The sequence below is a fragment of the Chiloscyllium punctatum genome, chromosome 37, assembly GCF_047496795.1.
Source record: "Chiloscyllium punctatum isolate Juve2018m chromosome 37, sChiPun1.3, whole genome shotgun sequence".
NCBI lineage: Eukaryota > Metazoa > Chordata > Chondrichthyes > Orectolobiformes > Hemiscylliidae > Chiloscyllium > Chiloscyllium punctatum.
The window spans coordinates 48,708,788-48,726,893 of NC_092775.1; the positions used below are offsets into that span (position 1 = coordinate 48,708,788).

General features: G+C 38.6%; 1 protein-coding gene across 4 annotated transcripts in view; it reads left to right on the forward strand.

Moving 5' to 3' along the window:
* The first annotated feature begins 1,268 nt into the window (after window positions 1–1,268).
* The window catches only part of LOC140463095 (acetyl-coenzyme A synthetase, cytoplasmic-like), a 76,869-nt gene continuing 60,031 nt past the window's right edge, over window positions 1,269–18,106 (forward strand). For 2 of the 4 annotated variants that reach the window (XM_072556812.1, XM_072556814.1), the window contains exons 1-2: window positions 1,269–1,548; window positions 2,049–2,244. In XM_072556812.1, coding sequence (XP_072412913.1) covers window positions 1,407–1,548; window positions 2,049–2,244 — 338 coding nt within the window. In that variant the 5' untranslated portion in view covers window positions 1,269–1,406. Of the gene's footprint in view, window positions 1,667–2,048; window positions 2,245–18,106 lie in introns of all 4 variants that reach the window. The other 2 variants (XM_072556811.1, XM_072556813.1) reach the window with 1 other exon arrangement.

Consider the following 18,106-nt stretch of genomic DNA (forward strand, 5'->3'; position numbering starts at 1 on the left):
GAGGGGTGACTTGATAGAGGTTTATAAGATGATCAGGGGAATAGATAGAATAGACAGTCAGAAACTTTTCCCCCGGGTACAACAGAGTGTTACAAGGGGACATAAATTTAAGGTGAAGGGTGGAAGGTATTGGGGAAGATGTCAGGGGTGGGTTCTTTACCACTCCCACGGGCAGCGCATTCCATGCCCCCACCACTCTCTGGGTAGAGTCAGAATCATTGGCGACCTTTAAGCAGCATTTGGATAGGTACATGGATGGGTGCTTAATCTAGAATAGAAGTTTGGCACAACATCGTGGGCCGAAGGGCCTGTTCTGTACTGTATTGTTCTATGTTCTAATGTCCACAGCCACTTGAAGGAGCAGCACTCTGAAAGCTAGTGCTTCCAAATAAACCTGTTGGACTGTATGTGATTTTTAACCATGTTCAATGAGATCTCACTCAGTTATCTAAATGCCAGTAAGTAGAATCCAACCATATTTAGTGTTTGCCCATAAACTATTCCATTTATACTGAGAATCATCTCAATGAACCTTGTCTAAACTGCCACTAATGAAACAATATCTTTCCCTAAAGGGACTAAAACTGCTCATAGTACTTCAAATAAGGTCTCACGACATCTCATACAGTTGCAGTTAGGCTCCTTTATACTCCAACTCTCTTGAAGGGCCTACATCCCAATAGCATTCCTGATTACCTGCTGCACCTGTATGCTAGATGTATTTCGTGCACAAGTGCCTCCAAATTACTGTTACAGTTTTCTGCAGTTTTTTTTCTCCATTTAAACGTTATTGTTCTTTTGTTTTTCCTGACCAAAATAAACATCACATTTTCTTACATTATATTCTTTTGCTAACTTCTTGCCCATTTACTCAAACCATCAATATTTCTCCGCAAACCACTTTTATCCCTCACAACCTGCCTTTCCACCTGTTTTTGCGTTGTCTGCAAATGTGGCTGCAGTACTTTCACTTCCTTCTTCCAGTCTGCGTTGTACAAACGAGCAGCCCCCTCACCACCCAGTGGCTGAAAGGCCTCACACACTGGATTCCCTCCGACGAAGCTAGAGCAAGTCTGGCTGATCTGAACTTCCGCGTTGATGTCCGGACTTGATACTTCAGGGATTTTTGTAGCCGCATGCCGCACGCGCTGGGCTCCGATTGGCCTGAGCTCTCGGATCCCTGCAGCGCTATTGGTGGGCGCGGATAGAAAGGAAACGGGTGCTGATTGGTGGGGATGCGGCCAATGAAGGCAAGGGCGGGGCTTGGTCAGCCCAGGGACTCGGGCTGTGTGCTTTTCCTGCTCGCTCTGTGGCTCTGTCTATCGCCTTCATCCCGGCTCTCATCGCCGGGACAGCTTTCTCCCTCCTCTCCAGCGGCGATCGGCTCAGCGCAGCCGCCTCCCTCTATGCCAGCCACCATGATCCCTGACAAGACACCTGTTGAAAAAGACGTCTATCACCCTGCTCCCGAAGTTGCTAATGGAGCTCATGTCTCGAATTTCCAAAAGTACAGGGATCTTTACCTACAGTCCATACAGAACCCGGAAGGTAGCGTGTGCTGCACGTTATTTATGCTTCACGCCAGCCGTGTCATTTCATATTTGTACTACGTTTTGTTGTGTTCGGGAAGTGTTGAATTTGACATTTCGAGGAGGCCTGTTCCCAGGTAACAGGGCCTTTTGGCACTTCTTCCCATGTTTGTGAAGCGCCCATCTGTGTTATTTGAGCATGCAGATATTAATTTTTATTTCCGCGTGTCATTGAGTGTTAAAGGCGAGTCTCGCCTCTGCACCCTTCCAGTCTAAGGAGAGATCAGTGTTAAGCTGAAATTGGCTGCAAAGATACCATGCTTTGAAATCTAACACTTATGTACATATTTCGAAGGCGTTACGCCAAAAGAAATCAAAAATTGATATCGTTGATGATTAATGTGCAGTATTGCCAGAGATGTTTACCCAATCCAATATCTCATTTTAGCAGAAACACTTGTCAAAATACATTGTGCTGCAATTTTTTTTAAAGAAAACATGTTTTAATTTTTTGTGCAGAGTTCTGGGGGAAAATCGCGAAAGAGTTTTACTGGAAAACTCCCCAAACTGGCAGTTTCTTCGATTATAACTTTGATAGCACGAAAGGCAAAATTTACATCAAATGGATGGAAGGTGCGTCCACCAACATTTGTTACAATATGTTGGACAGAAATGTCAACGAGAAAGCCCTGGGGGATAAAATTGCATTTTATTGGTAAGTGATGAGTTTGCACTGAATCTAGAAATTGAAATAAACACATCGTGATGTTAGAGTTTTGTTGAAATGGCGGTCTTGAACCACAGAAAGTTGCAAGACAGATGGACTTGGGTTCTTGTGGTACACTAGTAGAGTCCCCAATTCTGAACCAGCAGGTCTGGGTTCAAGTCTGACATGACACTCTTCTGGAGCCTAAAATTTCTAAACAGACTGATTAAAATATTCACAAGACAGAAGGACACTTTGGACCGATGGTTTTTTGAACAATTTAAAGATATTGAACTCCCTCTCATTTGTTTTCCTCTCTATCATGTATTTTGTCTCTGCATCAGCAACTCTGAGTTGTCAGTCATCATTCTTAAAAAGTATAGAAATATTTCTCAAGCAGTTTTTCACTTAGTGATAAGTTTTAAATTAATGATCCTTAGTCACTCTTAATTCAAGATAGCAGTGTCATATAACTTTCAGAGTCAAAAGGTGTGATGCTGGAAAAGCACAGTCAGTCAGGCAGCATCTGCTGAGCTGGAAAAGTGATGTTTTGAGCATAAGCTCTTCGTCAGGAATATTATAGTATATAACTTGTCCTCTTTTTCCCTTATCTCAAGTTTTCTTGTTGCTTTTGACATTATAACTGGTATACTTGTGCTACAAGTTACTGGAGGACACTAGCATTTTAAATTTAAGCATTGTACAACGAGCCTAAAAGTACCCAAATGGAAAACCAGTGAATAGATATTGATTTTGTAAATTTTATGTTGCACTTTTTTGTGGCTATTCATTGTTTTTGTTTACTGTGCCACTGTGAACTAGATACAGGTTAATACCTGAGCTTGTTATTTGGTGCCACAATCTATGTAGTCGAATTGATTCTTGCTTGATGTATATTTGTATGTTAGGATAAATATTTATATCATATTTTGTTTATAGTCAATATTTGCCGGATATTACCCACAACCCGTAGCATTTGTTTATACTTCTGGCTTCTAGCATGGTAGCAGCTATCATTTTTCATTAATGCATTTACATACTGAATATAGACTGTGGGATGTAACCTTACTATAAATAAATTGTTTGACAATTCCATCTTAGGAATTTGAGAAAGAAACCAACACAAGAACTGCTTGAAATGTGGAAAAGTAAGCATGAATCAAAAATATACTTTTCTAGTTCATTTGAAATACAATTTTATTTCAGCAGAAGTTATGAGAAAGCTTGTAGCCTTGCATATTACACATCTGCTAAGGAATTGCGGAAAGTGCTTGACCGGGGGAGGAGGAGGGGCGGCATTTATTCAGAAGAATTGGGGACATCTGTTCTTCGTGTCAATGGATCGATGTAAATAAGGTGATAACATTTGTTCACTTGTGGAATGTGTGGCAGTACTTCCTTCTCACTCCGGGGACTGAAGGCATGCATATTTCACTGTTGGATATTTGATAACTAAAAATTCTGGTTATATTGAAGACTCTTAACATAACTCATACTCAATAGGAAAAGAACTTGTAATTTAATAAGCTGAATGGAATATGCACATAATAGAACAATTCTGATATGTTTTCATGTATTTCACACTGAGCAAATTTGAGTTTATGAAGCTCAGCTTCCTCATCTTGACTGTTCTGGAATGTGAATGTCTCATTACCCTTACAGGTTAGGAAAACATGAAGGCTGAATCTGACGTAATAAGGAAGTTGGAAGGTGTTCATGTGTGAGTGAGAGAGCGAAAACATTATTCTGTAAATTATATTCATTGACTGAAAGGTTCAAGGGTTAGAGAGAGAGAGAGAGAGAGAGAGAGACTGACAGACAGGACAGAAGATGGTGGAAAGATGAACTCTTTGTGGTCTGATTTGAGCGAAGAAGTTATGAACTTCATTTGCATTCTGGGAATCTAAGATGATTTTAAAAGAAAATGCCATTTTTTTAGGACAGTGATACTCGACATGTTAGCTGAGCAAGGTTACCTCATGACCTTTCCACATAGTTTAGATTAGTCCCTCATTATGATATACTGTTAAAAGGGAAGTTTATCCATCCAAAGCAGGCAGCCACTTGGGGCCTGGCTTGATCAAGGTACCCACTTTGATGTGCATGTAGCTTAATTAGTCAGATGTACACAGACCTGTAAATGAGTTTGTCTTCCTCTGCAAACTTCTGCTATTTTATTGCTGCTTATCTGATTTAAGGACACGTGGCATTTTTTGTAATTTTAATACCAAATTCTGTGTAAAGACAGCTTGTTTGCAACAATAAGGAGGGTAGCCTGAGAGAGCTCTTAGGGGTAAGAGCTGGTATCACTACTCTGCTAATGGTTTTAGAACCTTAGGTCAAGCCTCGCTTGTGGGTATCTATGTTATAGTGTAACATTGATGCTATTGGTAAATAAAGGTAATAATTTAAACTAAACTGTCTGTAAGAGTTTTATATTCCAGACTACCACAGAGTACGATCTCCAGGACGAACCAAGAGAGGCTTACAGGTCGAGTCCATCAGGGATTCCCTCAGCCATCTCTAATAGGAAGCACACTAGCTTTCGGAGCGCTGCTCAACCACCTGAAGAAGGAGCAGTGCTCCGAAAGCTAGTGTGTTTCCAGTTAAACCTGTTGGACTATAACCTGGTGTTGTGCGATTTTTAACTTTGTACACCCCAGTCCAACACCGGCATCTCCGAGCCATCTCTAATAGGTAGTTTAACAGTTATTGTTTGCTTTTGTATCAGTGTATATGTCAGGAATTTGCTGATACTAATGATAATATTCATGGTGTTCTCAGGTTATGATTTTTAACACGCTGCAGCAATTTGTGATCAATAAATTATTGGTTTAAAATATAACAAATGTTAAAACTTCTGCTTTTTGACATGACTCCTGTGTTGTAAATTGCACAGGATTTTTGTTTTGTTGCTGTGAAAAATTGTGTGTTTAATTGTATAGCACTTTTTTGAATTAACAGACTAGATAGAAGGATATTTCTGATAACCAGGGCTGACAGTCTAAGGACAAAGGATAGGCCATTTAAGGCTGAGACAAGGATAAATTTCTTCACATGGACAATGGTGAATCTGTATAATTCTCTGCTGCAGTAAACTGGTGAGGCCAAAACGTTGAATGTTTTCAAGAATGAGTTTGATCTAGTTCTTATGGTTAAAGGGATCAAAGGGTATGGGGAGAAAGTGCCGATAGCCATGACCATATTGTGAATGGTGATGCAGTCTTGAAATGCTAATGCCCTTAAGTAGTCTGTGCTTCTGTGTTAGATGTTTGAGGGAAAAGTGAGTGTATCTTTTAGAGGGAACAGTTTGCCTTGCTTCAACTCCTTCTTCTTGAATTTCATGCAGTAGTGAAATCAATAGAAGATGGGCACAATCAGAATTTAAAGTTTTACATGATTAAAATCCTTTAGAGGATTGTTGGACATGGAATCTGTGCATTTATGTGTTTTGTTTTTACACCCATGCACTTTGCGAGATCTCAGTTTTAATTTCAAATGAGAAATTTCAGCTCATTCAGAAGCTAGAGTAAGTATGAAAAACAAAAGAGTCGTGTAGATTGTACATAGAATTATACATTTATTGCAGGTATAAAGGAATCTTGCCATCCTAAAAAAAAAATGTTTTTGCGCTTTGTTGTAAAGTGTGAGATTTCCTTAATGTTTATGGGAAAGTTTTTAAAATAAAAATTGGCAAAATTGTAAGCCAAGAAGAAGAAACCCAAATTAATTGAATAGATCTGGGTATTGAAAGCAAAATCAAAATGAACAAGTTAGGAATAATTAGAAAAATAAAAACGTCAAAGAACTAAAAATTGCTATTGAGAGGCAACCCAGAGTGACCAGCTCTTGTAGTTGCCAGGCAACCATTAATCTTGACATGATAACAGAAAATACCAGCAAAACATAGGTTAGGTAACTTTGGTGAAATGGGAAACAGAGTTTAATGCTTGAGGCAGATGATTTTTCTTCAGAACTAGATGTCATATGGATCTATAAGTAGTTACAAAGCTAAGGACTTACGTCATTTAATCACCCCACTCTCCAGCCAATTACAGGCTTCTCTTTATTTCTTCCTTTTCCAGCATTGTTTGTTATTTTAGTTTCAATTTTCCAGCACCTATTATATTCTACTCTGTCTGGTTTATAGTCATTAGTGTTGCTGTTGGCCAATTGACAAAGTATTCCCAATGAATTACCTTAATCCTTGTTTTATTAATACTGTTAATATACAGGGGATTAATATACATGTCACTAATTAGATTAGTATTCCTGAAGTTCAAATCTCACCATGGCAGCTAGTGAAATTAGATGTAATTACTACAAATCTGGAATTAAAATCTTATGGTGAACAGTGGTGATTTTTCTAAAATCCCATCTGGTTCACCAATAGCTCTATCTTTGTTATTGGATCTGGCATATATGTGATTCCAGACAGACATAGAAATGTAGGAAAACAGAAGCAGGAGGAGACCATCCAGCCCTTCGAGCCTGCTCCGTCATTCATCATGAGCATGCCTGATCGTCCAACTCAATAGCCTAAATCAGCTTTCTCCCCATAACCGTTACACCCATTCGCCCGAAGTGCTATGTTGAGCTGTCTCTTCAATATATTCAGTGTTTTGGCATCAACTCCTTCCTATAGTAATGAATTCCACAGGCTCACCATTCTTTGGGTGAAACAATGTCTCCTCCTCACTATTCTAAATGGTCAACCCCAAATCCTCAGACTGTGACTTCTGGTTCTGGATGCACGTACCATCAGGAACATCCTCTCTGCACCTTCCTGTCTAGTCCTGTTAGAATTTTATAAGTCTCTGAGATCCCCACTCACCCAACTGAACTCCAGTGAAAACAATCCTAACTTAGTTAATCTCTCCTCATATGTCAGTCCCACTATGCCTAGAATCGGCCTGGTAAACCTTCACTGCACTCCCTCGAGAACAAGAGTATCCTTCCTCAGAAAGGAGTCCAAAACTGCACATAATATTCTAGGTGTGGCCTCACCCAGGCTATGTATAATTGCAACAGCACATCCCTGGACATGTACTCAAAACCTCTCGCAATGAAGGCCAACATACCATTTGCCACCTTTACTGTCTGCTGCACCTGCGTGCTTACCTTCAGTGAACTGGTGCACAAGGACTCCCAGGTCCTGCTGCACACTCCCCTCTCCCAATTTACAGCCATTCAGGTGGTAATCTGCCTTCTTGATTTTGCTTCCAAAGTGAATAACCTCACATTTATCCAAATTATACTGCATCTGCCAATGATTTGCCCACTCACCGACCTGTCCAGATCATGCCGAAGGACTTCTGCAGATCATGTCCAGATCATGCCGAAGGACATCGTCACAGTTCACCCTCCCACCCAACATGCTGTCATCTGCAAACTTTAAGATGTTACATTTTGTTCCCTCATTTAGATCATTAATAAATGTTATGAATAGCTGGGATCCTAGCACTAATCCCTGTTGCACTCCACTAGTTGTTGTTTGCCAATTTGAAAAGAACCAATTAATTTCCACTCCTTGTTTCCTCCCTGCTAACTAGTTTTCTATCCATCTCAATACATTTCCCCCAATCCCATGCGCATTAATCTTGCACAATAATCTCTTATGCGGGAGTTTGACAAATGCTTTCTGAAAGTCCGAGTACACCACATCGACTGACTCTGCCTTGTCAACACTACGAGTTACATCTTCACTGAATTCCAACAGATTTGTCAATCCCCTTCATAAATCAATGCTGACTCTATCTGATTCTGCCACTGCTTTCTAAATGCTTCGCTATAAATTCCTTGATAATGGATTCAAGAATTTTCCCCACTGGCATAACCAAACAAGCTACTTGAGGGCAATTTGAGGTGGGGAACAAATGCTTGGTTTACCAGCAATGTCAATATCCTTTGAAAAACTTTTTTTTAAAAATTGCTATCAGTATTTACAGAATATCACAAAATGCCATGGATTGACTATCAAACAGTTGATATTGCACTCCTCCATACAACAGATTGCAGAGTCCATCATTATTATCTTTTATCATCCAAACCTGTCCTAAGCAAACCAAATTTGTATTCAAAACTTGTATTATTGTACGTATCAGAAATGTTGTCAAGTTTTGTGATTGGAGTTGGTTGGGTGTAGTTGTATGCTGGTGCAAAAAACATGGTGCTGTGACTGTATAAGACTGTTGATGGTGTAAGCTTGGCTTCCTTGGTATCACTTGAAGGTGAATACTTGGTCATCTTGAAATGATGAAGATTGGAGTAATTGATAGTACAGGCAAACATTAAACCCTATTTGGGATTCTTCAGATTAATGGAGCTGTGCAGTGGATTATCACGTGACACTGGCCTCAGCAGACTGAGTTAACAAATCCTAAAAGGTTGTGTTATGGACCAAGCCACACTCAAAATATTTCAAGAAGGTAACCCAGACCCTAACTTTGCCAGTTGTTTTAAGCAGGTGTGAAGTGGATATTCCAGGAGAGAATCAGCTGGTCAAACCACTTAGTTTGAATAAAACAGAATTTAATTACAAGATTACTCAATGAAACAAAAACAACAGTAAACAGAATACTGAATAAATTAACCTTTCTGAAAACACAACAAATCGTCCCAATTTAATGATGTTGTTCCAACAACATCATTGCAACAATCCCCATAAACATCCCTGGGCACAAAAGGTAAAATCAAACACATCATCTTAGAAGATAGAAGTCAGAGAGAGAGGGGACCAGGCTGGACCTGCTGCTTTAGGTCCAGCAGCCTTTCTTTACAGTACTGCTTAAAAAAAACAAGCCAGAGTAAAGCTGAGCTGGGAGAACTGGCCCACGCCCTTATCAAATTGGCCGTAAAATCCTTCAAACCCCAGACATTTTGGAGTCTGTCATTTACGACCCCTCTGGAGAAAAAAAGCCAAGGACTGCATAACCTTGTTAAAGGAGCAGCTTCATCACACTTGCTTCCATATTTTGAAGAGCCAGGTTTTTTTTATTAAAAAAGCATACTGCTTCTTAAATCAGTTGTTATTATAAACTCTTAGCACTTGCTGAACAAACCTGAATGTGCAGTGAAAATGTGGAATTGAAATTATACACTATATTATGAGTTGTGCAAGCAGGGGCTATTTGAGGACAGTCAGCACATTGCCTATTGTAAGCATCCATAAGAGTGTGCTGTTTGATATGATCCACTAGTTGGGATATATGACCTTTTATATCTGGAATTGCACTGTCAATCAAATATTTATAACACATGAATCATTTACATGGTAGGCAGAATGCCTTTTTTGGCTTGATGGTCACTTTCTGTTAGTAAAAAATGAATACCACTCTGGTTGCTATTGCCCAGTAGCAGTATGAAATATAGACTCACCTTTTACATTCTTAGGATGCCTGCCCTTCCTGGGTAATTTGAGATAGCCTGGACACGCTTTAGTCCTGTAATTTGGCTTTCAGCTCGCAAGCAATGATTTGATTGGAGTAACTATGATATGTCTACAGGCTCCAGTGCATAGCTGCATGTGTGCACAATCTGCAGGATGCACTGCCAAGGTTCTTTAATAGCATTTTATAAATCCATGACCTTCATTATTTAGAAAGACAAGAACAGCAGGTGCATGGCAATAGCAACACCTGCTTGATGTGCCCTGTTTTGGTATCATGCTGACAAGTGAGCTAATGACTCTGGCCTTGTTAGCCAGTTTGGCAAGTGGCATATTAAGTCTTGTTAGACTTAATATCTTTCAATTGTAAATCTCTCAATTTCTGCATTGAATCAATCTTGTCAACATTTATGTTATGTATATTTGCTTTGCCAGGGTGCAATTGCATGAAAAGAGCCACTGAGTCACTGGAGGAAATATCAGGAAGGGGTAACCAATGACCTTGACCAAAAAGGAGGATCTTAAAGGTGGAGAAAGAAGTGAAAAAGCAGGGGGCTTTTTCGAAGGAATTTCGACTGCAGAGTCTAACTGCTGAAAGTCAAAGAATTAGGGTTAGAATTAGGCCTGGTGCATAAGACCGGTGTTGGAGGAGTGGATTAGGTATTATGGTGTAGTGATTGTAGGACTGGGAGGGGATTTTCTGTGCCCGAAGAAATTTTCATGTTAAAATTTCTCCTGTAATTCCTCTGATTTTTTTTTAAAAATGTCATTATGCAGGATTAGTAATAATAGCTCCTCTTAATAAAACAGAAAAATTGATACTTCAGTGATGTTTCTTGTCAACCCAACTCTCAAGACACCCAATTCTTCCAAAGTTTTGTATCAGTTTACAGGACAGCCTTGATTATCCAAATGAGACGGGCAGGGAGTATTTTGTTTGGATTACTGATTGTTCAGATAACTGATCAGGGTTCTCGTGGCGGCAGCAATAGCAGGAACAGGGTCCCGTGGTGATCCTGTTCCTGCTCCCGCCACCAGCCCAGGTCTTGTTGTGCTTTTATTTAAATAAAGTTTTTATGGGACCTTGAGATCTTGCTTAGATAATCCAAAATTCGGACAATTGATGCTCGGATAACCAAGGTTATTCTGTACACATTTTATCAAGTGTTATTTTGTACTCTATTGTTAGTGTACTTCACAAACTAGATCGAAGTACAGGTCGTTCCGCTAGAGTTCACATTTTGTCGGTGTGAATTGGCTGTAACAAGATCGATAATTGGGGAGGGTGTTTCTAAAGCACAAACTTTTAAAATTTGTGTTGGCTTTATGCGATTCCATTGCCAACACTTTTTAGGTGCTACTTTTTATTGTATAATTTTTATATCGTGCAAGGTCGCATAAGAATGCAACCATCATATTATGATGAACTATCTATAGTGATGTGGTCAGAATTTTTTTAGATGGATGGTCTTGTGGTATATCTTCCTGTTTTATGATATTAGTTGCAATTTGTTAATTCTGAAATTGTAGACTGTGAGTGATTTATGATCAAAACCAATTCAGCTGATGTTGTCTAGAGTATTCCAACTTGATTGAATTCATCGCAAATAACAATTTGGTTGAAGGAAAACAGCCTGATTAATGACTGGTCACTGTTAAAGGTACTTACAGAGATTAAGTTTTTCATGTTTGGTTGTGTTCTTTCCCCACCCTGCTCCATATTTCACCTTTCTTTATGAACTGCGTCAAGTGGCATGCTTGGGAAAAAAAAGACGGATTTTATTTCATTTGCTTATGGGAAGTGGGTGTCACTGGCAAGGACAGTATTGCCAGTTCCTTAAGGAGGTCACAGTGAGCCACTTTCTTGAATTGCTGCGATCAATGTGGTCAGGGTTGCAATGCAGTTAGATTGCCCAAAAGTCCTGGCATGGCCTCTGAGAGTGAAGAAAGTGATTTTTTTTTTTCTTTAGATTAGATTCCCTCCAGCATGGAAACAGGCCCTTCAGTCCATCAAGTCCACACCAACAGATATTGCATAACCTGGAGGCATTCTGTTCCCATGCAGCTGCTGTCCTTGTCCTTCTAGAAAATGGAGGTCATGAATTTATAAAAATGCTGTTAAAGAACTATGGCAGTGTGTTTTGCAGATGGTGTACACATGCATCAGTGCACTGGAGTCTCTAGATATATAATGTCCCTTGTCCTGTATGTGTCAGCTTTTGAAGTGTTATTGGAGCCTTTGTCCATGCAAATGAAGAGTATTTCATCACATTGCAGTCTTGTGCCTTGTAAAGAGGGACCTTGATTATTTGGCATGCAATTATCTGAATATCTGATTTTCCGGCAAGATCGCAAAGTCCCGATGCTTGATTAATCTACGTTATCCGGCATTTGATTATCTGAAATTTGAAATACTGCCTGCCCGTGTCCTTTGGATAATTGAGGTTCCTCTGTAGATGGTAGGCATACTTTGGGAAAACAGGGTGTGAGTTGTAACCATAAGCTATGCAATTTATACCTTTTTGTCCCCTGAAGTTTCTGGTCAGTGTTAACCTCCAGGATGTTGCTGTTGATAATGAGAGATTCAGAGACAGTATGTCATCAGGTCCCAAGGAAGGAATTACCGTTTTTCTTGGTGGAGACCTGCCATTGTTAAGTTAATATTACTTGATAACATTCAGGCATGGACTGGTAAATCTTGCTCTATGTGGGCAAGGACTGTTTCATTATTTGAGGAATTGCAAATAGAATTGAATATTGTACAGTTACAAACCTCTGTTTCTGATTTTATTATGAAGGAAAAATCATTAACAAAACAACTGAAAACTGTTAGACCAAGGGTGCTGCAATGAGGAGCTCTGCAGTGATATTCTTGGGCTACAATAACTGGCCTCCCACAACCATCCTTCTTTGCACCAGTCTGTGAACCTTTTCATTCTGATTCCAATTGGCTTTAATTTTACTAGGGCTTCTTGATCTAGATAAAATAGAAGATCAACTTCAAGAATTAGTAAAATTCTGCTGGTGACCAGTTGTTGAATTTTCATACCAACCGGTCAGGGGATATTTTGATTTTTAAGTTTGACTAAATGTTTGGTCTCTATTTATGCTTTTTTGACATTGTTGAAAGATTATGCTACTATGTTATATCCTGATGCTTGGATATCTCCTGAACTGGGATAGTTTGAAACTACATTGACTGGGAAATACCGTTGTCCTTCGGGAAACATCCATTTTCATCTTGATTTCAAAAGTAAAAACGTTTGGACTTAAAATCATATTTTCCCAATGTCTCTTATTCAAAAAGTTACTTCAGGAAGATGCTCCGTACTAAATAAATAGATATTTAGATATTCATCTGACTGATAGTTAATTTTGACACAATCCACTTTCGTTCTTAACTTGATATTACACATTGTTATTAATACTGAACCAGTTATATGGTATATCAATATGGATTTGTCAAAAGGATTTGCTGCCTGACTAAGTAGTTTATCAGTTGATTTTCAACAATTATTGACGAAGGTAATGGAAAGCTTTTAAAATTGACAACACAGTCAATAATTAGAGGTCACTTAACAAATAAATTAAACTAAATTCATTACCTCATACACAAGATGCAGAATGATCATACTTTCTGAATTTATTACAGTTACTTGGCAATCAGTAGCAATCTAGTGCACAGTGGTTTACTTTGCACCATTATAGATCATCCCGTAGCTTCTCACCGCATTGCTGCAATTTAAAGTCAGAACTACATTTATTTAAAATATGAAATCGATTGCAGTCATTCTGTACTCTGAAATAACTAATCCTCAGCCGGATTTGTTTGTGGTAGTTTGTCAATGAAACAAGCTTTTCATTTTGGTGGTTACATTGAAGCTAATCTGAAACCCTGAAGCCTGTGCATGTCTCAATCATGGAACAGACAGAGAGCCCTTTGGCCCATAGTGTCTGTGTTCTCTAACTATTTCTAACCCCATTTTCCAGCACAATTGGACCATAGTCTTGTTAGCAAGTACACATCTAAATACTCTTTGAATGTGGCATGTGCCAATAAAAAGGGTGAGACAATTAAATTTATACTAATAGCAATGATATGTCAGTTTCATTCTTAGTTTTCTTTTACTGTATTGTCGGGTTTTGTCTGAGTGGAGAACTAATATAATGGTTTTGGGATTTTGCACTGGATGTTCCTATCAGCCAACTATCCAGAAAACGCAAGGCCCAAGTTCAAAGGATAAAACAAATAGGAAGACACTTAGTGATCCAATCGGTTTTTTTATCATTGAGATCACAGTGCTTAAAGTAGCAGAATGAATGGGACCTACAAATCAAATTTCAGCTTAGATGAGAATCAATCAGATTTGGGTATTTGAATGGAAGTAACAGTTCAGCTTTCAGAGTTTAAGGTGTTCATTTCTGGAACATTCTTGACCTCCCAGAAGACACTTTACTAAGAAATCCCTGCAGCTTTTTCTACCATAAGATTCCTTCATTCTTCAGGATCAAGAGAGAGATTTTACTGTCTGCTTCTTGGAGGTTTTCCTTCAACTGACACACCTTGGTGTGCATGGAAACAGAGACCTTCCTGATGGCTGTTTCTAGGCAACCTTCACCACAGAACTACTTCTACCAGCTTGGGTAGTACTTGATGCAATGAGACCCATCATTTATCTCTCTCAAAAAGCTAAGACTTGCATTCTTTCCACAAGTCAGTTTTTTTTTGTGAAAGCAGGTGAACCACAATACTCTTCAGCTTTAATTTTTCATAATTACTGCTGAACGCGGCTCCCAGAAATCACTTGGTAAAACCACTTTCTAAGCCAGAATGTCCAAAGATTTCCATATTCCAGTTCCTTTTGCACCTTAAAATCAAAATGTTTATTCCATACAAACCCCTTTATTCAAGAACATAGGGAGGCAGAAAGCAGGAAACAAAGGAGGATTAGCCTGCTATTTGTCAAAGGCGGAGCGTTAAATTTGATCATTCAGGAGATTAAAGCTGAGCACGTAGAAAACCTCAGCATATTTGGAAAGAGTCCGCACGGTTTTGTGAAAGAAAAGCCATGGTTAACCAATTCACTGGAATTCTTTTTAAGGAGTAACGTGTTTTGAATACAGGAGAGCCCATTGACATTCCATTCTTTGATTTCACCACGTACCATATTAAAAGTTATTACACAAACTAGAAACACAATAGGAGTAACTTATTGTTATGGATAGGTGGTTGGCTGACTGGCAGAAAATAGAGAATGCATAATTGGGCCTTTTTCTGATGGACAGGATACGATGAGTGGGGTCCTGTGGAGTCAACCTCAATTTTTTTAATAATTTGTATTGATGACATTGGTAAGGGAAGTAAAGGTATTGTGTTTCAGTATGCAGATGACACAAAGGTAGCTAAGAAAACAGGTTGCTAAGAGGATATAAGGAGGTTGCATATTAATTAGTAGATGGTTTCAGTGAACAAGTAACAATTTTGCAGATGGAGTTTGATATGGAGAAAAAGTGAAATTATTTCTTTTGGTAGAAGAATAAGCAATCAATGCATTATAAAAATGGGGAATGATGGCAGAATTCCAAGGTGTAGAGGCATCTAGATGTTCTAGTGCTTGAGTAAAAACAAATTATTATACAAGTAAAGCATGTAATCATGAAGATTAATAGGCTGCTCACCTTTATTACAAAAAGAAATGAATATAAAATGAAGGATGGTATTCAAATATACAGGGCATTGGTGAGACCACATCTCTCTCTGTTTTTTTATTATTCATTCATGGGATGAGGGCTAGGCCAGCATTTAATTCCCATTCCAGAGGACAGTTAAAGATCAACCACACTGCTGTGGGTCTGGAGTCACATGTAGTCCAGACAAGGTAAGGATTGCAGTTTCCTTCCCTAAAGGGCAAGAGTGAACCAGATGGGGTTTTCCAACATGGTGGTAATCATAAGCTTATTTCCAGATTTTTATTGAATTCAACTTTCACCATCTGCCATGGTGGGATTCAAACCCCAGATTAACAATCCAGCGATAATACCACTAAGCCATCACCTCTCCCACAGAACGTTATTTTTCCGTATTTAAAGAAGGATATAAATGCATTGAAAGCAGTACAGAGAGAGATTTACGAGATTGAATTTAACAGATTAGCTGGAATAAACAGATTTTTCTATAAAGAAAGGCTGGACAGATTGGGCTTATTTACACTGGAATTTGGAAGAGCGAGGAGTGACTTGATTGTCACTAAGTAAACTTCACAAAGTGGGTAATACTTCTGGATTTTTCTGAGATCCTTTTATCCAACAAGTATTGCCTGTGGATTTTGCAATGCATAGACTCTGCTATACTAAACCATCAGTGCTTATAGATTTCTGTTGAAACCTTCACGGTTTGTCTCTGCGCTATTTGAATAACCTTCCCACTTTCTTAGCTCACCGGGATCTCTGTGAGTATTGACTCCAACACCTATCTGCCTGCTAATTATTAGAACTTCCTTCTAAGTATTATGCCAGCACAGAGCCATCCTGCAACTCTTCACTCCTCACTTCTCGAATCTGTGTAGTTCATTGGTTTCTCAGCAGTTCGGCTAAAAGGACAGCACTCCTAATGTGGAATCTATGTTCTGCCCCTTTACCCAACTGCTTGTGACCTTTGAATTCCTTTACACTGACTCCTGTACTGTCCTGAGTGGCCTGTTGAATACATTACAATAATCCCATTTCAAAATTGTTGGGCAGGAATAATTGTTGGAATATTGACACCTAGCAACTCTCTGAACTGTGTTTCAAAAATGCTACAGATATAGACTGCTGGCTTGCTCAGTACAAAAATGGATACATATTTCTCTTGTGGTGAAGTAGTAATGACCCTATCCCTGGACCAGGGGCATGGGTTCAGGTACCACCTGCACCATAGGTGGATAATAACATCTCTGAACAGGTTGATTAGAAAAATAGGTTACCAATATAAATGGTTATGATCACAGACTATAAGTTATTAAAATGAAAGATTAAGACTCCACATTTATAACAAATTGTTTGTTGCCAAAAATGCTGTTTGTCAATAATTAATTTACTTTGAAAAATTTATTTATGTTGGAATGGAGAAGACATAACTCACCAAGTTACATTCAACAATGCATCTGCTTCAGTACTGCACTGGAGTGATGACCTAGAATGTTTTGCTTTAGATTTTGAATGGGATTTGAAGCTTCTGAATTGGAGCCTCAAGTGTTGCCAAATGAGCCATGATGACAACAATTAAAAGCTATCTTTGAAAGGCACTGACTTTCCACTCATTATTTCTTACCCTCTTTGTTCCAAAATTTGCTGAAAAATTGCAGTTGGCGAAGAACAAGTGCTGTTATAATTGGTCAACTGTTTGTGGTGAGGAAGAGGAATCCCATGAATTGTAAGTTGTGATGAGTTTCTGGTCACTGCACTGTCCTGCAGTAAGCTTGACGAAAACAGACTTTTTCCTTTACCTCCCCATGATTTCTTGAACTTGTAGTATTTGCCCACTGATCTAGACACAAAGTTATGTCCATAATTAACAGTATAAGCACCAAGTGAGCTATATACCTTTTTAATTTCAGAGCTACCACGTTTTAGAATATGGCACAAAATACAATGTACTTCTGCTGAGAGCAATTTCACTTGGTATTATGTAATGTCATTCATTGGTTACATCATGCATTGAATTACCTTCAGCTGTTGTACTGGATCGAGTATCAAATTGCTTAAATATAGCTTGAATGCTGAATTTCAAATTGAGTGGCATCACTCTCATAAACTTGATACAACTGTTGGTTTAATTCTGCAACAAATGTATAATACACCAGCTGAACTAACTTGTGTTGTTGCCGTTTTATAAACCATGGTATCACCTTAATGGAAAACTTGAGCATATATGTGGTGAAATTTCTGTTTTATTTTCTGTCTAAGGCTTACATTATCTGATGATCCAAGGAAGATTGATCTTAAATTTGTATGTTTATAATGTATTCAAAACATTATAAAGTTGTCAAACTTTGCAATAAAATTCATTCGACTTGATAAACTCCCACTTCCACTTGCCTCTAGCTTTATTGATTAAAACCCTAGAATTAGTGTTCTCCCTGAATTCAAGCCATAACCACCACAAAAAAAAGAATGATGTGTAATATATTCATGTGGATGTTAACATATTTATCTGGATTATGGATTCTGAATGTTTGAGTTTTGTGCAGAATGTGTTTTTATTGTTTATAAGTGAAGTACAGGTCATTCTGCTATAATGTGCGTTTCGTAAATGCAAATTCGCTATAACACAGTTGACGAATTGAGGTTACTGTTTCTAAAGTATTAACTTTTAAAGCGTGTGTTGGTTATAACATGATTCTGACCCCATTAGTTTACATGGTACTGCTATTATATGATTTTCTTATAACACGGAATTGCATGAGAATGGAACTACCGTGTTATAGCAGAATGGACTGTACC